This window comes from Nothobranchius furzeri, chromosome 16, assembly GCF_043380555.1.
Source record: "Nothobranchius furzeri strain GRZ-AD chromosome 16, NfurGRZ-RIMD1, whole genome shotgun sequence".
NCBI classification, from domain to species: domain Eukaryota; kingdom Metazoa; phylum Chordata; class Actinopteri; order Cyprinodontiformes; family Nothobranchiidae; genus Nothobranchius; species Nothobranchius furzeri.
The window spans coordinates 27189285-27214050 of NC_091756.1; the positions used below are offsets into that span (position 1 = coordinate 27189285).

Genomic DNA, 24766 nt, shown 5'->3' on the forward strand with positions numbered 1-24766 from the left:
GGCATGTCTTTCGCGGGGGGACGCGATTTCGACCTCACCACCACTCTCGAAGCCACCGGGTAGACCCCCGGAACTTCTGTTACAGATTGAGAAGGTCATAGACCAAGCAGATGCTCTCACCAACGATGTCGAGCGAGACCAGCTAAGACAACTTTTGCTAAAGTACCAGGATTTTCTTTCACTTGACTCCTTGGACTGTGGTCTGACCACTATCCATGAAGTCCGGATTCCTACCAGGCCCGATGCACCACCGTCCTTTGTGCGGCAATACAAGATTCCCCTGGCGTCCATAGGACCGGTCCAGGAAATCATTGACAGCCTCTTGGCTAACGGGGTCATTCGACCCTGCAACAGCACCTACTCGGCTCCGTTGTGGCCGGTACTGAAGCCTAATGGTAAGTGGCGACTTACCATTGACTACCGGCAACTCAACAAACAGGTCCCCTTGTCTAGGTGGCCTATGGCACGCCTGGAGCAGGAGCTTCCAAAAGTGAAAGATGCTAAGTACTTTTCCACCCTTGACATTGCGTCTGGATTCTGGACGATTCCCGTCCACGAATCGGACCAACACAAACTTGCTTTCTCCTTTGACGATGCCTTCACGTCAGTCCCGCCAGCCAGGCCCCCTCAGACTCTTCTAACCCATCACTTCTACGACCAGAACCTGCAAACTCACCTGCTTGCAGCATTCTCGTTCGCACAGGCGTCTCTGGAAAAGTCAGCTGAAGGCAGAAAAACTTATTACGATAAGAAAGCCTCACATTCCGAACTCGATGTAGGTGACCAGGCCTGGTACTACATTTTCGCTCCCAAAACGGGTAACAACAATGCGACCTCGGGGAAGCTGGCTAAGAAACTTTTGCCCAGATGGTCGGGTCCATACCTGATTACAGATAAGATCTCTCCGGTCGTGTATCAGATCAAGATCGCCGACAAAAACAAGGCGCCCGTCTAAAAATGGGTACACAGGGACCATATCAAACTGCACAAGGGTCCCACAGATTTGGCCGATACCAACAACAACAATCCACCGACTTCCAAAGGGGGGTGATAAATACGTCCCGTTGGTGCCACAGATTTCTATCTCTGATTACACAAATTTGTTTGTTTGTGAGTGTACATGGTTGTCTTTCCTGTTATACGTCACGTGCAGACTTAAGGTGTGTTGAGACGGACGTGCTGTGGGCTCCTGGAGTCAGGTAACAGTGAGTGGGTTAGGTCACATGGTACTGTTGTCCAAAATTTTTTTTTTTTAATCTTTACTAATCACAATTCCTTAGGGGTACATTAACATGAACATGATTACTAACCACTGATTTACATTTTAGTACTGATTTACATTTCTGTTTTTTATAGTACCTTTGACCAGTTGATTTTAACAGTGAAAAATTATGTTTGTGATTATCAATTCTTTGATTTATCCTGCGGGGCTATAACCAATTTAGCCCCTGTCCTGACACAAGTATTTACAGTGAGGATTCACTGATACCAGTTAGGGTTTCTTTCATTTTTCTGCTTCTCGCATCATTCCTTTTTGCATCTTACACAGTCAGGGCTGCATCCATTTCTTCACTTAATGGGTAATTACACTTAAAACTAACACATAGTACAAAAGGCACTCATAGAGTTAGGTTTTTATTATTTTTATTTCTTTGATGACATGAAATGCACTTTTGTCGTGTCTACATTGAAGTGCCTACACTGTGCTCTCTCTCCTCTGTTGAGCGTGTGAGGATCCTGCGTCCTGGGGGTGGATCCGTGACTCGTGATCTGCATCGACTACTCCTGAGGGTGCTCCGGCTCGTTGGCCTTGGACGACTGTGGTTCCGGCATGGCTGCTGGGACACCTCATTCGTTGGGATTACTGTCACCTGCTCTTCCCTTTTTGTGGATTACGATAAGTACTCTTTCAAAGTTCAATTTTTATTTGGAATATTGCCCTGCCTGCGGATACAACAATCGATTTTTAATTGGAATACTACCCTGTTCGTGGATACGTTCAAGATTTGCTCCTGCTTTGCTTTATTGCCCGTGGGGATATGACGTTGCTGTTGCTTCGTTTATGGCTTCCATGGGGAATAATTAATAACCTGCTGACTTGTGTTCTTCCTGAGGAGTATGCGAGACTGTTCTCCGGCGTGGGGTTCGTGCCTCACCACAGATGGCTGTTCCCTTGGGATCGCATCCTGTTCTGTTGTCAAGATTCTTCATAACTTGGGTTTGTTCAACGACCAAGTGGTCTCTTGAAGGACCACATTGACCTTGAAAAGGGGGGATATGTAAGGTTATGAAGTTCATTGTTTTCAACTACATACAGCTGCCCCCTGGGCACAATAACACCGTGTAGAAAAACCAAGGTCGGGTGTTCCTCAGACTGTTTACATTCCAGGAGAAGAGTCCGAAGGAGAAGAAGAAGCTTTACTTAATCAAAGTACTTTATTTGTGATTAAAATTATTAAGCAAAACAGATGTTGATCAACAATAATCAAGTGAATGATCTGTGAAACAAATATGTCATGAATTATGTTTAATGAAACCAGGACTACGGCACAGACATACTGATCCTCATCTCCATAGAAACGCATGACACATTGTTCCAACCAATCAGAGCTTTCGGCTGCCGCAGGAGAATCTGGTGTTGACTTCAAGTGTCCAATCCACTTTACTCCAACTTATCAACAATTCAGAGATATAAAACAAGGCAATGCCATTTTTAAGTCAGTTCCATCTTGACTTCAGTTCTATTCACCATCATCCTAAAGAAAAGCGCAGCCTGTCCAGATGTGTTTTCTTCTTTAAACTAAGAACTGTGAAACGGGAGATTTTCGTCGTTTAACAACCAGACGACGTCCTTTCAAAATAAGAGCACCTGCTGACGCCGCTGAACGGTACCGGGGTCGACCCTCCAGACGGGCTTTGAAACGTTGTGATCGCTGCATCGACAGCTCCATCGTACATCCGAGGTTTCCAGACCTGGCATTTCCTGATCTACCTGGGAGACCCCCACTGGGTACGTACACGGCAAAATAGCGGCTCATGTCATCACTTTATAAGCCTCGTGATATCTAGTCATAACAAAGACGACCAGATTCGATTACGTCATCCTAGAGAATCTGAACCAGACACACACACACACACACACACGCACCAACACAACATCCGAATCCATTCTCATCCATCACAGAGTAGTCCTGGTAGATTGTTTAGAATTTATAAATCAGAAATTAAAGATTCTCAAACGATCCCATCTCTCTCTTTTCTTGTCTCAAAGTCAATACAGAGTGTTTAATTAAACTCCCTGATGATAAAAACTGCCTATTCTTCTGTTTATAAAAGTGAACTACTAACAGTGTATTAAAATACAACTTTAGATAGTTACATCACTTTGTTTCCGTTACAGGGACAATAAAGGTGGTACACCTCTGAGCTGTAATTTCACCAGAGAGCATGGTGTTCTGAGTCAGCCGTTCAGTGACTTCAGAAATAAATACATCCACCAAAATCAGAGAGGCAGCCGGTAAGATAAATATATGATATATTTCTGGTTGTGTACGGACTTTGCTGCTGGTTAGGTGGTTGGGCGGGAAACCTGACCTGATTGTTTGCTTGTTTGCTTACCTAGGCGTGGCCCAAACAATTGAGTCTCTGTTGATTTGGCTGGTATAATCTTTGTTTGTGGTTATTTGCCAGTTAGTAAAAGAATTTCTTATCTGAAAATGTTTCAGCAAGTTGTTTGTTGCAGTTGTTTGTTCATTTTTGGGCTCTGTGATTCGTTTCAATGGCAGATTAATTATAAAAGATAATGATAAATAGCTTATATTTTTCTAAGGGAACTATTTGATGTTTAAAACTACTGTTTAAAAAGTAATGCTAAAGGTAATTATGTAAACCCTGTAAATCTAATTTAAGGTTATATGTCTGCTTGATTGAAGATGTTTTACCTGAGCTGACCTGAACTGTCATGCTGACCTGAGCTGACATGCTGACATGCTGAAATAAACATAAAAGCAAAAAGTGAAGCATTGTTTCGGTCTCTGAGTGAAATCCAGTTTCTAAACTCTGTGGTGGATGTTTATCCCTCTCAAGTGGGGAAGCACAAAACAGTGCAGGACTTGACAAGGGGTTTGCCCTCCCACAATGGTATTTCCAGCGTTTCCTCCTCAGTTTGTCATTGTCTGAGACATTTATTGAGCACGTCATCTGTTGGGGCCTTATCTTTGTTGTACTTATCCTGGACAGTGGCTCTCACACTCACTAGTCCTTGGCTAGTGTACAGTCTCCAGGTGCTCAAGGACTTAGGATGGAACCCTCCATGCATGGTTAGACGCTTCTGTGTCATAACATCTGTGGTCTGTATTTCTTCCTTTAGCCAGCATATTGTTTCTGCAGGATATCTGATTATTGGCAGGGCCGAGTTGTTTATTGCCCAGATCTTGTTCTTGCCATTGAGCTGACCTTTTAGGACTTTCCTTACTCATTGTAGGCATTTGGCTGTGGCTCCTTTCCTTGCAGCCTCATCGAGGATGCCATTTGCTTGTGGGATACCAAGGTGTTATCTCATAAAAGTGGCTATGCACCAAAGGAAAAATGTCCAAATTGTGCCCAGTTAGCCCTTGTCCCTTCCTGCTGTCATGTGACTTGCTAGTTACAAGGTCTCAGGTGTCAGTGGGGAACTGTTGTGTTAAATTTGATGTTATCGCTCTCACACTGGTCAGTCACTAGAGGTTTAACATGGCACCTCATGGCAAAGAATTCTCTGAAGAATTATTGCTCAACATAAAGATGGCTTTGGCTATAAGAAGATGGCCAACGCTGCTAAATGGTGACTAAGACCATACAACGGTTTAAAAGAACAGGCTCCACTCAGGATAGGCCTCGCTATGTTCAACCAAAGAAGTTGAACGTACATGTTCAGTGTCATGTCCGGAGGTTGGTTTTTGAAAATAGATGTGTGAGTGTCGCCAGCATTGCTGCAGAGGCTGAAGGCATGGGGAGCCAGCCTGTCAGTGATCAAACCATGTGCTGTGTGGTGTTTTCTGTATGCACCAACATGATGTAGGGTAGTGCTAAGAAGTCAAATGTTTCTACACACTGGGACTTTAATAACAGATTTGGTAAGTTTACCACACTTTTTGGAAAAGGAGTTTCTTATTGAGATTTAACACTTGCTCTGCATTCTGGTCTGTATCAGCTGATTTGTTCCTAATGATAAAGAAATACATGGAGGGATAAAAGTAATTAATAAAAATAATAAAAAGGTTTCATATATCTTGTGGGTTTTGTAGCTGGAACACTGGAAGCATCAGCGGCGCGAAACAGCAGCGGAACGGTTTACTCGCAAACTTCAAGGCGGTCCTTTTCACATCGGAAGAGTCTTGGTAGCGGCACGGCTTCCTCGCTGTGCTCTGTGCTGGACTCGCGAGATTACAAGATCCCTCGAGACTTCAGGTCACAGTTTGTTTATGCAATCCATCATTAAACCAAAAAGAAGGAAATCACGTTGTTATTGCTGTTTGATGTCATTTATGATGTTGTTCTTCTCCACTGCCAGGAATAAAGCCATGAAAACACACTGTTGCACTTCTGGAATGATGATGTGAGTAAATTAGCCATTAGTTCATGCGTAAACGTCATATATATGTAATTGCATCGCTGCAGTACTTTTATTTTGAAATTTACCAGTGATTTTACACTGAAACCGTGTGTGATTTCCTTTAATCCCCTATGTTAACTGCTTAAATTGACGCATCTTAGAAGCAGCACGTGGCAAAAATAGAACCTGATCCTATCTTTAGCGGCACAGCGCTTCTGGAAATTACCGCGTCACAGCTAGACTGAAACACTCCAATAATAGATTCTGTTTGAAGCAGTGACGTTCCGCGCCGCCGATGCTTTCAGTGTGAAACCGGGGTTAGACAAGAAACAAGCAGATTTCATTGCCTCTGAAAATGACTTAAGAAACTCAAAGCAGTAAAACAACAAAAACAGGTAGCAGGAACAAAATGAACATACTAGAAATCTGACCTCTGGAGTAAAAATCTGACAGTTTTGAGCCTGTTTTTTTCACCAAATGCCCTGATTTGGGTGAAAAAAGCTTGGATACATGAGTGAGATACATGGGTCTGAAGTAAGGTCCTAAACACTGACAAACTAAAGTGTTTTGCTCAACCACTTGAGCAGAGTTAAGAGGATAAAAAGCTCTGAACACAACAACGCTAATGAATACCAGTGATGAGCTTTTGACGAGGACTCTCAGAGCGTTCTCATTTAGTCCCTCGCCATTCACCCTAATGAACTTTTATCCTCTCTTACTGTATCTTTATAGCTCTTTTTACTTTCGTAAGAACATTACAGCTCATAATGACTTTGTCCTCTGGTCAGTGTTTGTCGTTTCAAATGAAACCTGCTGTACATCACAGTCAGGTTCAGATCAGAACACTTCCTGTTGCAAGGCCTGTTTTAGCCTGGTAAACATGGACACTGCTCGCTGAGTGTACCTGATAGACGTGGTAGGCGTTTGCAGCTCTGCCCTGCAGGAACACAGAGGGGATCCACACGTTGATGAGTGCACGATGAGCCCTGAGTGACACAAAAAACAAACGTCCTCACTAACGTCGTCATTATCATTATCTTCGGCAGAAGCAGCATCAACAGTGCATCCGAGCAGCCTGCAGCACTCTAACAGCTCTCTCCTGTTCAACTGCGACTCATTTGATCATATGCTCATAAAGAGTAAACCTAAGAAAGAATTTATGAACATGAGACCTTTTTACATTAATGGTATGAGGGTCTGGAAAATAAATTTAAAATAGGACAATGTAGAACAATGACATACGTCTCAAAATCTGACAGGCTGGGATCTTCAGACGTCTGACTTAAATCACCTGGAACCTAGAAGAGATGAGAAAAAATAGGACTGTAAGGGCCTAAAACAAACCAAACGTAGATTCATACACAACATGTTCATTTCAAACTCACACACACACACACACACACACACACACACACACACACACACACACACACAGTATACTGTACAGCTTTTATTTGAACCTTTGATTTAAACCTATCCAAAAACAAAGCACTTCTGTCTAACTCATGTGGTGTGGTGGTGTTTTAAAAGGACAGCATCAGTAAAGGTGGAAACATGAGAATGCAGACACAAAAATACACCTCTGTTGTTTTCAGTTAAGCTCCTGCTTGGACATCCAGGCTTTTCCTGCTTTAAATTCAGTGCTGTCTGCCCATGTTTACTGGTTAGAAGTGGGGATGTGTATTGGTAAAATTCTGGCAATACGATGTATGATGATATATTGCGATACATTCAGACGATAGTAGCGATTTTTTTAGAATGAATTTATCATAGGAAAATTCAATAAACAGTCCAAACTGATATGTAGCATGTTAAACATGAGATGTCTGAACCATAATAGAGGGATTTACATTTGATTGGTGGCAACAAAGCCCATTGCACACGGCTGCCAACTAGCGGTCGATGTTTGATTTGCACCAAAAGAAAAGAAAATACACAAATGTTTGCATGTAAATTCCTCCCAAAAATTCCATTCACGGGTTTTGAATATCAATATAATACTACAGGAAAAAATATCACGACTTATTGCCATATCAATATTTTCTTACATCCCTAATTAGAAGTTTCTTTAGCCAGTGTCTACATGTATTTTAAACAAATGTTTGAGAATAACTATTTTTTTATTTGATTTTCATCGTAAATACATCTGTGGTTGAATTTTATTTCATGGTAGCTCATGTTGATCCATGTAAAAGGGAAATTTTGACCTCATAATTTTCTAATCGCACAGGTTTTAATCAAGACTACAGAGCCCAACTCTGCCACTTGTTGATGTTAATTCGTATTTGTAGTATTTTTAATATGTGAACTCTGAACAAAGCAGATTGGTTTACAGTTAATTTGTCTGAATGTGTTTGTTCAAAATATCAAATATTAGAAGAATGGAGAATGGTAAAGTGAGCATAGATCCTAATATCTGGTGTAGTGTGTCCTGCAGGGTGACAGTGTGTGGTCTGGGCATCACTTGGCGCTCTTACGTTGACACGTCACACTGCAGTGTTCCTGGTGTTTATTATTTCTTCATCTGCATAAATTATGATTGTTGTTAACTCAAGAAGCCTTTTATAAGTTCCTGTTTACATCGAATCATCCCTGTGCAATAACAAATTTTTCTAAAAAGTAGGGTGATCATTGCGATCAGCGTCCCCATGTTTATGGTTTATGGTGGTGGTTTATGATCCATTTAGCCTTATTCTCTTTACCATTGTAAGCATACATTTTTAGAATGAGATGGTTGTCTATTTTATCTTCTAGAAATGTGTGCCTTCAAGCTGAAAGCTACCAAACCAATTTTGTTAAGCGTATGCATGGCAACGAAAGAATTATTTCATCTCATAAAGGTATCGTGATTTCAGTGGGAAGTCAAAATACTGTATACATGTACTACATACAAGGTAGGCGCAATGTCCAAAATACCATAAATGTCTCATCAGGCCTTACTAAAATATTAATGAATAATTTGACAGAGAATGAGGGGTGGATGTCAGCTTTAGTATTTACAAACTGTCTGAAAAGTATGAAGGATATCACGTGCCACCTCCAGGATAGAAAATAATCAGATGCGTAAATACTGCTAACGAATGAAAAATCACTGAATCAACAGGATAAACAAAACAAACTATTGAACTGTTTAAAAATAGAAATGGTTCAATGAATTAAGACGTTCAAAGTTCAAGCATCTTAGTAGTCATTCATCCATATTGAATAAAATAATAGATTAAATGTATCCTGTTCGCCAACTTTACTGATGGTGCAATAAAGCCTGGGATTAAATAAACTGATTTTCTTATTTGATAAAATAATCCATGCAGTAAATTTTCTATGGAATCAATCCAGTCTCATATTTAAATGGAACATGTGACACACCACCCACCCCTGTTACACAGAATCATGGCTGTTTAAGCAGCTTAAAAAGCTTAAACTAACCAATGTGCCATGTGACAATCGGCAGTTGAAGATGGGATCTTTAAACTTATTTAACTTAACTGTGGAATTTCAGGATATTGTATGGACTCCAAGTCCAAAACATAATTCATATTTAGTTTACAGCTGTAAGGCCTCCCAATGGACATGTGGTGTTGTGCATGAGATGATTTATGGTTGATGAGTTATCTACAGCAGTGGTTCCCAAACTTATTTAGCCGCGCACCCCCTTCTATGTCCCGACCATGTCGACGCACCCCCCCCACACACACACACACACATCGGGGCATGGCTCTCTCTCTCTCTCTCTCTCTCTCTCTCTCTCTCTCTCTGTATATATATATCAGATGTCAAGCTAAACAGAAAGGGTTAAAAAAATTCCCCATCACTTTCATTTTCTAAATAGTAATTAATAAGCATTCGATACCATTACAATTTCCTTTGATTTCACTCTGAATAAATATTTAGAGTGCCCAGGTAGCACATAAAGAATGCAATTTAACGGTTTTCTTAAAGTAGGAACGTTTAACCTGTGTGGCCAGAGCGCTCTCCTTCCCTCTGCTCTGCGTAAACCTGAGCTGATCACCTACTTGTGCGTAATCAAATGTCAATAGGGGACAAGATATAGCCATGATGTTCACTTTTACCTCAGACCGACTTATTGCTGTTTTATGGTGTGGCTGAATCTGCGATCCGCTGCCACGCGGACTGGAATAATGAATGCTGCAGTGGACTTGTGGTCAGGTTCGGAGTCACTGGCTGGAGCGGACCCGACTCATCCCAGAAGCTAATATCTTAATTTGACCTTGAATGAAAAATAACCTCTTAAAAGTTTTTATCACGGTGGAGGCAGCGTTCATTTCTGCCTTCAGTCTGACAGCGGGCCGGAGTTAAAGCAGCGTGTGCGCTTATTGAATCTGTGTGTGTGCGCACGCGGCACAGCCGCTCAAGTCACCGCGTCTCGCGCTATTTAAACCAATGTTGTAAAATTCCTTCTGCCCAGCCCAGATGTGCTCACTTGTGCACCCGTGAGCCGTGGTTCAGCCGGAACGTGTCTGACCTCTGACAGACGCACTCTGAACTTCAGATCGTCAGCGCGCTGTTAATAGCCTGAATGGGAATCATTTCTTGTTATTTAGTTACATCCACAATGTTCTGTGTGTGAGGTTTACAATGTCAGAACACCTGCATGAGACAGGGTGTTAATTACAATCTGCCAGAATGACTCACCACCTTCAGATTTCTCCAACACCGTTAAAAATGATCAAATGCGGAACATATCGGCGTGCGCAGGCCAGAGTGCTGAAGCTCGGCGCATTGTTATTATGAAGCTAGGGCACATCATGTGGAGGACACGCGCGTGCGCAAAAATATACTTGTTTTCAATTACATTTACTGTGCCCGCTTACTTTTTCTTTGGCCCACCCACAAATGAGTTTCTACGCTAATGGTGACATATGACAGACTTCTCTGAGCTCCGCAGCCATTACACTTTTTACCTCGCGCACCCCCTAGCGGCAGCTCGCGCACCCCCGGGGGTGCGCGCACCACACTTTGGGAATCCCTGATCTACAGCATCACAGTACAACAGAGGCAGCTCTTCATTTTACTGCCAGCATTAAAGGTTTGTCAGTCTGTTCACTTCCGGGTTCCTCAGCACTTGTGTAACCAAGGACAAATGTCGGTCTTTTAGATGAGCGAATGTCTCATGATGTGTGATTAGCTTAGAGAGCAACCCAAGTATCCGTTTTCACAAAGTTTGCTACTTCAATATTCTTAGATCTTTTTTGTCAGAGGCTGATGAACTGAAGTTAGAATTAGAAGCATTTCATACGTTTCAAAGACTTGGGACTAACTTCTCAGTGGCCTAGTGGTAGACTGTCCGCCCTGGGACTGGGAGATCAGGTTCAAATCTGGGTCGGGCCATACCAAAGACTTTAAAAATGGTACCCAATGCCTCACTCAGTTTTAAGAGTTGGATCAGGGGGTAAACCACCAAAATGTTCTCGAGCACAGCCACAGCTGCAGCTCACCGCTCCCCACAGGGACGAGTTAATTGCGGAGATGAATTTCACCAGTGTGTGATGATGACTATGGGGCTTTTATGCACACAAGCTTATTTTTCTAAACTTTTGTAGTTCATGCAGTGAACTACAAAACTCCTGGTCCAAATACTGACTGACTGCAGCCAATTTTTGGGTAATCTGTGTACAGAGATGTTTAGAATGTGTTGCATTTAGCTTGTCCCCGTCCCTTGAAGGTTTTAATTGGAATTAAGGTCTGGAGAATTTACCTGGAGGGACAATGTTTAGATGTGCTCCATTATGGCGGAGAAGACATTGTTTTTGAGTCATTGTCTTATCATTATTATTATTATAACTGAAGAAATGTACATGTGAAAGAAACAGGTAGTGTAATTGCTTGTATTTTTTTCTTTCTCACAATAAACAAATGAAAAAAAGAAAATGTGTGGGTATTAATGAAAACTGAAACACTAAACCCTGTGACAATGTTTTTGTCATTCTCAGAACATTTTGGCTTGAACTGCAAGATCCTCTGCTTCCCTGCTTTGATCAATCCCTCCAAGACCACCAGACAGACACAAACTCAAGATGAGAAGGAGTGAAAGTGAGATACAGAGGCATGAAAGTGACCATGGTTTGGTCAGCTGCAAGTAGCTCTTAGAAGTCGAAAGCCTGCAGCAAACAGGGGCCACAGATGGACATGCACACATCTGCACACACACACACACACACACACACACACACACACACACACACACACACACACACACACACACACACACACACACACACACACACACACACACACACACACACACACACACACACACACACACACACACACACACACACACACACACACACACACACAGAGTGAACGGTCCAGCAAAACAGAGCTGAAGCTGAGGGATAAGAGCTCCTATCTTCAGCCTGAGGCTTCCGTCACTGCAGCTGTCTCACTATGGGCCACAGTGTGCTTGTGTGTGTCTTTGTGTGTGTGCGTGCATGTGTGTGCGTGTGTGTGTGTGTGTGTGTCCAGATTACTTCAAGTTCTCCATTGCATGATCAGGCAAGAGCCAGATGTGTGGATTCTTTAATCATCACTACAGAGAATAAGACTGAGAGCAGAAATCTGTGAAATCGATCATTTGCTAAGAGTAGCATTGACAGAGTCTCAGACGGGCACACTTATTTACAGCTTGTCTGTAGAAATATTCATGCCGTAGTCCAAACTGCATCTTTTAGTAGACAACGATTTCATGAAATATGCATTTAACCCTTAAATTCAGCCATAGTTAGGTTGGTAATCTGGTGCTTTCCCTAGTGGTCACATTCCTTCAGCTGAGCCCTTCATGCAGTAAGGCTTAGAAGGTGGGCAGAGTTCAACACTGACCATGATTTTATGGATTTTAGTTTTGAAGATCAAGACTCAATTGATAGATGGTCAACTCTGTAGAGTGAATGTAATCCAGGAGACTACTGGCCTGCTTCTGGAGCATGTGTGTCAGCTGGGAGTATGCTCTCTCCCCTAAAATGAATCAAAACTATCCAGAGTGAGAAAGCACAAGTAGAGGAAAAGGGACTCAGATTTATTAAATAAGTAAAAAGTAAAGTAGCCAGTAAAACAAAAGGCTTTTCCTTTCCTCGCGGAAGCCTGGAACATTAGATTCCTGTCACATTTTGCTTGTAATTGCACCTAGTTAGTTAGATAATATGAGTGTGTGCATTTTTAGGTACCAACAACAACCACAGCCCATTACAGGTCTTGTTCATTTAAAAATGTACAGTTCTTTTTAAAATATGATCGGTCTGAGTGTTGCAGGAAGTCCTCTTTGGCCTGCATTATCTGCAGAAAAGAACAGATGGAAAAACGGTTGTGTCAGAAAAACCCACACAGATCTATGTCACACTGTAAAATTTGCTTTCATGGTCTCATCCAGATCAGGTCGCCGCCTTGGAAGGCTGTGTTGAATTTATGGGCGGGTAAGAGCAGAACATGTCTCGGCTAGCAGAAGCTAACAGATGTTCCACTCTTTTAGGAAGCAAAAGGCAGGTTTACATGTGGATATGACCTGCCTACATAATTCACTAGAAAACAATCAGGAAGTGGTTCTTCTATTTTTCCTTCCTCCTCTGACTTAGTGACGCTGATGGTGGCGCCACCATCAGCGTCAGCTCTGAAGATGTTTTCAGCCGCAAACAAAACCGTCAGCAAGGTAAAGAGAAACTTTATCTGTGTTTAAAAAAAGAACCAAAAATGGAATTAGAAGACAAACACAGCAAGAACGTACAAAACCTATTTAAAGGCATCGATAGTTTGTGGAGCCCTTAGATGAGCAGGGAGCGTGTTCCATAATTTCGGAGCAGCAGCGAAAAAGGTCCGACCTCCCATGCTGCAGAGCTTGGGATGTTGGATTTTGCAGAGCAAATGAAATAACCAGAAGTCTCCCAGATTCTGAAAATAGAAGGGTTTCCACTTTCCACCAAGTCACCATATTACTGGTATGAAAGTGAAACCAACACGGAAGTGACAGAAATCGCAGTTCCACCCTCATCCACTAGGGGCTGCTCAGAAGTGAGCTAATCCTCACTGACTCCCATGTTAAAAATACCAATTTCACAGCAGAAGCTCTCACCTTAGACCAGTAGTTGTAGTGTTTGTGCATTCTTTTTGGATATTATTTGTGCAATTGTTGGACAAAATGACTTGCTGTGGCATTAATTGCACTAATAGAGCGTCCAATAAGTCTCCACTTCATTTTTTTTCGGTAAGTAAAATTATATTCATGTATTTTAGGTCACTGCACTAGCTGAGCTTGGATTTTAACACGTACTGTTTCACCATGAAATTTAATAGGGTAAAACTCAATGCATTTACCATAACGCTGCATGTTGGTGGAGCTGGATTCCGACTACCGGTATGGTCCCCTCAGCGGATGTTTGGCGCATCTCTGACTCAGAAGCTTCTGTGTTGTGCACAGTTAACTCCGGTTGTAGCTAGGTAGCTACCTCCATTAGCTTAGCTCCCACCTCCACGTTAGCTTTGAGTTAGCTTGTAGCTACATTGCTTCAGCTGGACAGGTGTCGTCATTTGAGCCCAGCCTTACAGCCACACCCTCAGCTCCACCTCTTTTCCCATATTTTGGAATTGTCTGGGCTTGACGGAACCTGTGACACGGTCAAACTGGCGGTAGTGGCCACCTCCCATTTTGGCACAAAAACTTATAATTGGAGTCTATGGACACAAAATGTCCAGTATATATGTCGATGCTTTCAATTCAACACTGTGCACAGTGTCGAGTGCATCACAGACGCTCTCCAAGCCCCTCCTCAGCGTGCCGATGGTATGTCAGCAGTAGGAGGCTGAGAAGGTGAGTAAATGCCCAGATGCGCTGATTAAGATCTTTTCTTGATTGTTACCTCCACGATGTTCTCTGTGAGTAACGTGGCAAATATTTGTCGATAACAAACTGACTCACTGGCAAACAAACAAAAAAATTAACAAATGGCCTCCTGTAAAAACACGATCCATCGGTTGGTTGATTCATTTGTCCCATCGCCCAACCCTATGGCTAAAATCCATTCCATATTTTCCTGGATGCTCTGCTCTGGTGCACACACATGGACGGCGTGTCAATAAAGTAAAAAAAAAAAAGATTTGGCTTGTCGAAGCTGGTTCCATGTCTGATCCCTCCTCGGACATGGACACCAGGAGATTTTTCACCAAGATTCATAAAGTAAGTTAAAAAGTCCCACAGGCCAGGGTTTTGTGGCGTTAGCAGGCTAGTCCTCAGCTAGGCTCTCTGGCTCTTTAAGCATTTATTAGGCAGACTGGTTCTGTGGTTCAGATCCAATCTGTTGTTCTCAGTGAAAATTAATGTTCCAGATAAATAAAAGATAAACCGAATTCTGACATGGAGAAACTCTCACTTTAAACACCTATAATTATATAATATTATTACTATTAAAACACCTTATTTTCAATAGATATAATGAAAAAACATCCAGCTATCAGAAGTGTTACTGTATTATCTGAACTTACATTTAAACTAAAACTATTTTCATTTCAGACAGGCAGAACTTCAGTCTTGTGCTGCAAACCCAACACACATGAATGGGAATGTGACATCATTTGTCCAAAATCTGAAGTGTTCATGGATATCTGGAATGTAAAACTCTACTAGGGAGAAAATATTCATAGGTATCTGGAACACATATTCAGTCCGCCTAATTAATGTTGTTTAGGTTTTTTAGGGGTTTGGGTTTGTCTCAGATCAGTGCAGTTGTTGGAAATCCTTACATAAAACATCTACTACTAACAAAAGAGGGGAAGGACAATTTGTAAAACAGAAAGTTAGAACAAATGTTAGGAGTCAGAGTTGTTCAGTAGAAGGAGTGAAACGATGGAATAACTTAGACATCAAAATCAGGGCAGCATCACAGTTAAATCTTTAAAAAAAAAGGTACATCAAAAAGATGATGTCTAATTAGTGTGTGTGATCCAGTGTATTTTCAGAGATGTGAATCAAAATGTTTTATACACACTTGAAAGTATTTAAATTCATAGAAACCATCTGTTTATGTGAATATTATTCATTGACTCATGCTAAGATTACTGGAGGGTTTATTATTTTATGTATATATAAAAAAATGTTAATTTTTTTTGCATATTTATTTTTGTTGTTCATTATTATGATTATTATTATTAAAAAAATTTATAATCATGTTTTCCTATCATGCTAAGTATAAAAATTGATTTTGTAAATAGGGTAGCCATAAAAACCTAGGCTTCAGCCTACACCTTTGGTTATTCTACTTGTAATCCTTGTATTATTGTGTTTTTTTTCCCTTTTCTTTAATTATCTTTAAAATAACCAAATAAACAATGTTGACTGATTGAAATACAAAAAAATACCTGTTAACATCTATATTTTCTATTTGGCTAGTAATAATACTGTTGAGACTGGGATAAATTTAAATGTTACTTTGTAAAATAGGGATACAACAAAGAGGTGTGGTTGTTATGAAATGTTAAAATGGGTCATTACATTCAAATTCAGTCCATCGCCACCTGCTGGTATTCTTGTTATCAACATGAATAAAATAAACACAACATTTTATTGAAAGCTTCTATTTTTTTATGTTTTAGTATTTTCCGCAGTAATCATCTGGAGGTTTGTGATGAATAAATAGTTACTGGGTTAAGGTTTTACTGCTGTAGGTAAAATAGGTGTTTAACAACCTGTGTAAATGCAGTAGAATGCAGGAAATGGCATCTACACCACATTTATTTTTCTGCACCCCCAGAAATGCTTGAAAATAACAAATGTTGTCTGTGGCATAAAGCTTTATGTTTGTTAAAATCTATTCCATGCTAATTTTCCTCTGGGATTGATAAAGTATTATTGAATTGAATTGAATTGAATTGTTTAAATAATTTAATAAAGGATTTTATCTAAGGAACTTGCAGCTGACAATAAAATCAACAAAACACACGATTCTAATCCAGTGCAAACGCAACCAAACATGCTGCAACTTCGGATAGGTGTGTGTGTGTGTGTGTGTGTGTGTGCGCGCGCGCGTGCCAACTCACTCACCGGACCCCGGAGGTCAATGAGTTCCTGTCTCATCTGGACAATGAGATGGTCTTTGGCCATGAGGGAACGGTACAGGCGCTCGTTAAACTCTATCAATTCACCGTGCATCTCAGCCACCTGCAGCACACACACACACACACACACAGGAAAGAAGAAAACACATACACAAATTAATCTCACTATGAGCCACTGATGGAGGATACAACGATGGAAAAAACGAGACCTCGTTGTTCTGACACACAGAGTAAAATGGTTCAAAAATACAAGCAGTTCCCATAAACACACAAAACCACTGCAGGTGAGACATAATAGAGGAAGACAGCAAGACAGATTCTAGGAAACCGTCAAACAGAGACGGGTGGGATGGAGAGAGGGACTGAAAGCAGCTCGTCTCCAATAGATTCTGAATCCTTCCAGTCTGCTATTCAATTGACATCAGCTCTAAGTAACCTTGACGTGCTGTTATTTACATCAGTGTGTGTGTGTGTGTGTGTGTGTGTGTGTGTGTGCGTGTGCGTGTGCGTGTGCGTGTGCGCGTGTGTGTGTGTGTGTGTGTGTGTGTGTGTGTGTGTGTGTGTGCGTGTGTGTAAATGTCTGTTCCCTTGGTTCTGTGTCTGTCTAACCAGGCTGGACGTCGTGGACAGCTCTGTCTGGGGACTGATAGCTGTGACACACACTGTGCTGCATGGAGAACACCTGCTGTCATGGCTGCTTCGATGTAGCGTCACCGGCGACTGACAGGTGAGCCGAGCATCACCTGCTTATCAGACCAGACCCGTCACACATGCTCTTTTACCCAACAGGGATTCATGTAAAAAAAACATCTGGATCTTTAGTCTAACAGTTTACAGGATCTAAAAAGTCTGAATACTAAAACAAGACACAACTAAAAGGCAACCGCACTTTAGCCAGAATGAAGCTGGCTAGAACTCTGCCACTTTTACAGAGACTTTTACTGTTAACTCAGTAGTTAAAGTCTGGTGTGGTAGTACCTAACAGGCATCCTCCAACAGTACTCTGAATACCAACTGATCACTTAAAGTAGTTTTTTAAAACTTTACCGATACATGTTGGAGTCCACCCCGTTTGTTAGTCTTGCTGCCATTTCTTAAACAGGAGAGTTCCAGATGCTCACCTGGCAACCTACAGGGCAGGAGGACACTGTATCTACTACAGTATCTTTATTCAAATATCATTTAAAATCATTTTGTTGTATCATCAAATTTTCATCAGATACAGACAAAATGTTTCCTCTTGCATTTAAAGCAACCAATGGCAATACTTTACCGCATCAGCCAGAGGGACAAAGCAGCAGGCATGCTGTGAAAAGAGCAGGTTGGATCGGGCAGCAGTGCCGACAAAAGTAAGGAATAAAATGTTCTCTGTGGTCATGTGACTGTCGTAAGGAACAGGAATATCTCCTGTGAAAGGGGTAACTTCCACTGACAGGCAGCAGACTGCTCCTCTGTCAAAGAACGATGCCCTCTAGAGGTGATCCAACAGTTGGGCTTCATAAGAATGATTCAGTTGCTATGGCAACAGCATCACAAAAGACAGCGAGAAAAGCTGCTGTACAGTACACTTGTTCTGCTTCTGGGACAAATAACACTTTCTTCTGTCTCAGTCTGATCAGAATTTATTTTAGCTTTTGGGGAAAAAATAACATGAATAAAAAAAGATTCAGCAAAACGACTGAAACTTTTATAAAAGATTAACTCTGATCCGCTATGATTCTCTAGACAACACAAACAAATGTCCGTTTAACCACAGAAGCAGCACAGATCAGAAAAATCCTGAGTCCACAAGAGAGGGAACTGAACTATTTTAGAATGAAACATGTTGAAAATCGTAGTTTTTGTTTTATATTAACCAGAAAATACAAAAACACAACCTTCAGACACAATAAGTGTGTGTGTATGTGTGTGTGTGTGTGTGTGTGCATGCGGACCTTTTCACTAGAGCTGATGTTTTAGGAGGAGCATGTTGTGTTTCCCAGTGCAAGTGTACAGGAGTGATCATTAACTGATGGTCCCTGGGCTGTATCTGGGCCATGAGCTTGGGCCATCGGGTCCAATATTGAATAAATATCTAATAAAGCAAAGGCATATTTATGTACTGTCAAAGTTCAGAAAGGCTTGAGCTTCAGAACCAACCAGAGCTCAGTGCATGTCCCGGTCCAACTCAGAGGCTAAAACACAAAAATGTAACCTGAAGCTAATATGACTGCCCGTGTTTATGTGATGTGAAACGAGCAGAAGCTGAAGGAAGTCATCTTCTACAGGTCTGTTATTCCTAACAACTTTAAAATTACCCCAAACTCCTTAAATGTTGAAGGATTCAAAACACACAAATGACTTTCAATATTCAGCTAGCTGCATGTTTTATTAAAGCTTATATCTCCAGTACATCTCCTGTAAGCCCCATGAGATGTCTAAGCTGCAGCTGTTACACACCTGCTTAAGCCTAATTTATACGTCTCCGTCAGTTCCATGAGGGAGAGACACGCATGGAGACGTTTTGCATTCGGACTTCTCCGTCTCCTGGGAGTGTTGAATAGCAATTCCTAGCCAGGACAACAGAGGGCGTCATGTAGCCGGTCCAAGTTAGTGCATTTAATATTATATCTATGTTGTGTTTTTTGTATTTAAGAGACTTTGTAACACGGATAGAATTGTCCCTCATCCTCCTCCTCCTCTTCATGCACTCAACCCCCCGTTTTCATAATTTCCGTCCACAAATAAAACACTTGCTGCATATTCTTTCACTCCTCCAGTCACGGGTGAATAAAACGTTCATTTTTTTAAGTTTTTCCGCGAGGTATTCTTCAAGATGCTCCGTGTCTGCTGCTAGATATCCTCAGCTCTCTTTATATTTTTGAGGGCGCAATGGCGGCTCTGTGGACAACATTGGCGTCCTAACCAATCACAAGCTTGTGGATGTTTAGAAAAGAGAGCTCGACTCTGTCCGTCCTTCCGAGGGCTCTCCAGGTTCAACAAGGACGGCTAGTGGCGTTGCGTGTCTCCATCCCGAAGCAGACGGAGAAGTATAAATTAGGCTTTAGACTCTATTAAAACCCGGATGGCTGGGAGCTTTCTACAGCTGAATGAAGATAAGACTGAGATCCTCATCTGTGCCCCAGACAAGCTGGTTCCCAAAGTCAGAGACTCTCTTGGTCAGCTTGCTTCTCACACCAAACCCTGTCAGGGAACTCTCTGTCTTGGTGTGGCCTTTGACACAGCTCTCACCCTGGATTCTCATGTCAGTTCTCTTGTTCGCTCTTCCTTCTTCCATCTCAGGAACGTTGCTAAGCTGAGTCCCATTCTGTCCCGCTCTGAACTTGAGACAGTTCTCCACACCTTCATCTCCTCACGCTTAGACTACTGTAACTCTCTTTTCACGTGCCTCCCTGAACCGTCTACAGGTGGTTCAGAATGCCTGTGCTCGGCTTCTGACCAAGTCCTCCAAACACACCCACATCACCCCGCTTCTCCTCCAGCTTCACTGGCTGCCAGTCAACTTCAGGGTTCATTCCTAGATCCTGGTTCTGGTCTATAGGGCCTTACATGGACAAGCACCATCATATATTGGTGATCTTCTCAGTCCCTACACCCCCAGCAGGTCCCTAAGGTCCAGTGACCAAAGCCTACTGGTTGTGCAGCACCAGGCTAAAGACCAAAGGTGACAAATCATCTGCTGCTGTGGCCCCCAGACTCTGGAACTCTCTCCCCCTGAGCCTGAGATCAGTGGACTCAGTGGTCTCCTTTAAAGCAGCTGAAGACTCACTTGTTCAGGCTTTGGTGTGACCTTCATCACCACCCGCTCCTTATTCTGCTCTTTCTACTAATCCGCCTTTTCTGGGATCTACTGTTCCTGTTCATTTTCTCTCTCCCTTTCCTTCCATTGTTTTTTCAAGATTTATTTTCTCATTTCAAACATATTTTTAAATAATAAAAAAAAATCTTTTATCTATTTTAAATTTTTTGTTTTTGTGAAGTGCCTCGTGAGTTTTATCTTGACAGACATTATATTAAAAAAATGTTTTCTTTCCTTCTTCCTTCTATATAAATATAATGATAAAAGCACTTAATTATGACCATCACATACAGTAAAGCCACCCACGGTAGAAAAACACTGCAGAAATTATCTTGTCAATCATCTGTGTCTACATGATAGAACATGTAAATAAATGCTTTTCATTAATTCCCGTCATTAAAAAGCAGCTGTGGTGAAGGGAAGTTGTGCTCTGATGTGTGTATTTGTTTCCTAACCTCAGTGTTAAAGCGCAGCTTAAAGACATGACAGGAATAACAATGTGTGTGTCCTCAGGCGAGGCTCTAGCAGCCAGAGCTCTATAGGTGGTAATCCATCTACATAGGAAATAAACAAGCTGCAACAAGTCTGTGAGCTCTGCATGGCCTTCAGTCTCTGCTGTTGCTTTAACACTTATTGGGAAACAACTGGAGGAAGGAATCTGCAAGTTTACTTATTCCTATTTTATGGCACAAAGTGACAGAAAACAGCTAAGTTTCTTTTTATGTAACGTACTTGGGAAGCGTTCAGCTGAGACCGGTCAGCTTTTACCACTTAGTCATTAAAACACGTACTCTGTCAATACATAAAAGTGTCTAAACAACCGAGACATTAGAGATCACTGGATCAGACAGGGCTGCAGAGCAATAAAACACAGCTGACGGTAATCTCTGAACATAAAAGACAACTGATTTCAGCTCAGAAAAATAATCCCTGAGGCGCTCTGTAGCTGTACTTCCTGAATGAGCTGAAGATGTGGAAGAGGGGTGATGGATGACGAGCTAAACCACACACACACACACACACACACACACACACACACACACACTTTGGAAGGTAAATCTGATTCGAGAAGTCCAAGCCTGTCATGTTCCACTAAGAGAAGGACAAGAGGACATCTCTTCTGACTGGCGTTCATCACCTTTATTTATTCAACTGCCACAGCTCCTAAATTAGGACATTATATAAGATGGAATTAATTTTAGGCGTGAAGAAACCCAATTAATTCCAAGGGGGAGGAAGCTAATAGGTTTGTGTATGTGTGTATGCAGAATGTGAACTTCATAGTGTGCACGGTTATTTCTCCCGAACAAACACTGGTTTACATTGGGATATTGCAGCGTGGGTACGTGCTAGCATTGTTAATTGTTTTGAAACAAGGAAGGTCATCCTCAGGCTGGTAATAACACAAAGATCATGCTCATTACTTCTTGTCTGGACCTGCTGTGCAGCAGGATTAACTCACTGGGCTTTATCCCACTCTGGAGCTGATCCTTCTCTTGACAAGGCAACATGGTGCCTTATGTCAGGTTCACCTTTGCTAGTAAAGTCTTCAGGAGAAAGGCTAATTAACACCCCTCAAGTCTTGTCTTCATGACAAATAAAAATATGTGATCAGGACAACTTTCCGTAGTTACAGACACGTCAAAAACAAAAGGACTTCGTCAGAACAAGCAGGATTTTAATTGCAACAAACTTCATTCAAAATGATTAAATGTTGGACAGAAAGAGCAGCTACTCCAGAAACCTATTTGTCTCTGGTAGTCCTTGGCTCCTCTGCTGTCCCGTCACAGGGGAGGGGGAAGTCCAGGAGGGGGAGGACCCAACCTTACCTGGATGTCCCATGTCATATATTCTGGAAGTTGTGCAAATGCAGGGATGGGCGTAGATATTCTGCTGGGGCGGGACTGGGTTGGTGCCCTCAGACTCCGTGAGGCTCTGTGATGCTGCTGCTTTGGCAGGATGGGCTGGGGTCTCCATGCTCTGGGTGGCATTTTGACAACAGAGGTGCCTATTGGGGCCAGTGGGGGAGCTGGCTCCCTGGAGGGCTAAGCCCAACCAGCCATTCCTCCCCATCCCCACACATTTCTCTCCTCTTGCTCCCTCACATCATCACACAAACATGCACATAGGACCTTGGGGGGTGGACAAGTCAGGGAGTGCATGTATGGACCCCATTTCCGCATTCCTGTGGCAACCTACCCCCAATTTTATCTGCACCTTAAACACTTCCACCAACGACATTCCACGCAAACACACACTTAGGGCCTTGGGAGTGAGCACATCCAACGGCATTTGGCATGGGGATTTCTCAGCCTCCTCCCGGGTGCCAGTGCCCACTTCCAATTTTAAACTGCCCTTAGACACTGAGGGCTGTGGGTGCAAGTGGGGTGGTGTGGTGGCATCAGCTGGCATAGGCCAGACGATGCCCGCACTGCCTGCTCACCACAGCCTTGGAATACACCTCATCAACACTCACTAACACTATAATGGAGTAGGCGGAGGGAGACTAGGGGTCTTAGCACACCTCTGTTGTCACTTGGCTTCCTGAGGCTGGAGGCTCGGCCGGCTAGGGGGTGGGAGGCTGCGGGTGGGCCTGTGGGCTTGCCGCCGATATCTCCCGGGACTCTGCCGGCTGCTGGCTGTGGCCCCCTGGGGCGATCCTCTGCGCCTCTCGAGGGGAGGAGGGGCTTTTCTGGTCGCAGTCTCCCTGGAGTTCCTGTGCTCTGGGGCAACTCCTGGATCTCTGGGACTTGGAGCTCCCTCCGTCTCCTGCACATCTTTAGGGGGCAGATCTGTGGCCTCTCACACTCTCTATTGGACGCTCCTATAGAGAAACCTTACATAAACAAGCGCATGTGCACACACAGGTGCTCACATGGTGCTCTCATAAGTATGGACTTGGGCACGTTCAACACCGGCCTTAAGGCTATGGTGGGCACTTAATGCACTGTGATTTATTATTGTGTGATTGTTCAGTTAAACAATGTTGATTATATATTTCTTCATCAAGTTGACGCTGTGATAGCTTGATCTTGTTGTATTGTTGTTGTGTCCCTTTTTTTTTGTTTTCTTGCTTTTTTTCCCTTCTCTCTTTCTGCAGGTCTAGAAGCAGATTCTTGTTCATTATTGTTTACTTTTGTGGACCCCCCCCCCCCCCCCCCACACACACACACACACATCTTTTGTCTCTTCCTTTCTCTTTTACCTCTGTCTCCGTGTCTGGTCAGAATTAAAAAGCATTCAAAAACAACAACAATAAACTTTTAAGTATCAGGCGTGACATTAAAAGCAGACGCTTTGATGCTCCACCTGAGAGTAAATCTGTAGGGCTTGCCACCAGCATTCAGACATCAATTCTGTTTGCTTCACAGCCAGACAGGACACACACACACACACAAAAAGAAAGAAGTAAAAATAACATTCGGTGGTAAAATGTGGCTATGCAAGCACTTAAAAAACTCTGGAGCTTTTTGCCGGCCGTTGTCAAATTACAATTGTCAGCGCTGCAGCATTAGCTCGCAGGGGACACGGCAAGCCCATCACTGATGGTAAACAGTAGAGCCATGTTTTCGGAACTGTGCTGCTCTGGGTGGCTGCATGTTGGAGTAGCTCTGTTGACTTTATGTAAATGGGCATTTTTTCTTCTAGTTTCTCAAGAAAAACTGTATTTTTTTGGAAATTTTACTTTTCTGTTTCTGGTGCTGTGAAGCTTAGAGGATTTTTTCTGCTATGTTTTCAATTTTTGAGCATTTGTTATGATGCATAACCATGGCAACAAGCTGGTTTACAATCGGGAGCAGCTGATTAACATTGGAAAGGCTGAAATAATACCTCAACTGAAGCAACAAATACCAAATGAGCTAAAACGCAAGAAGAGTGGGTGCAGAGCGGGAGCAAAACGGAGACAGAGAAAGAAGAAATTTAAACCATCTCTTCCATCGATCATAATGGACAATGTGCGATCACTGGCCAACATGATGGATGAACTCCAAGCCCTTTCAAGGACTCAGCCAGAGGGCAGTGCAGTGTTATGTGATTTCAGCGTCTCTCTGCCAGGATTCTTGACTGTACGAGCAGACAGAGATCTAAAGAGGGGCGGGAAAAGAAAAGGAGGTGGAGTGGCAGTGCTTGTCAACAACAGATGGTGCCATCCAGGTCATGTTTCAGTGAAATGTCGTCTCTGCTGCCCAGATGTTGAACTCTTGGTAGTAAGTTGTCACCCAGATTATTTGCCAAGAGAGTTCACCAGTGTTGTCTTGGCAACCGTTTATATTCCACATTCAGCCATTGCTGAAAGTGCATGTGATACCATCAGT

At 42.5% G+C, this 24766-nt stretch overlaps 1 protein-coding gene across 1 annotated transcript in view; it reads right to left on the minus strand.

Annotated features, from left to right (window-relative positions):
• The window catches only part of snx29 (sorting nexin 29), a 298365-nt gene that overhangs the window by 116294 nt on the left and 157305 nt on the right, over positions 1-24766 (minus strand). The window contains exons 16-18 of the mRNA XM_015963689.3: positions 16638-16754; positions 6836-6891; positions 6498-6579 (exon numbers count right to left, since the gene is read on the minus strand). Of these exons, the coding sequence (XP_015819175.1) occupies positions 6498-6579; positions 6836-6891; positions 16638-16754 (255 nt within the window). The remainder of the gene's footprint in view (positions 1-6497; positions 6580-6835; positions 6892-16637; positions 16755-24766) is intronic.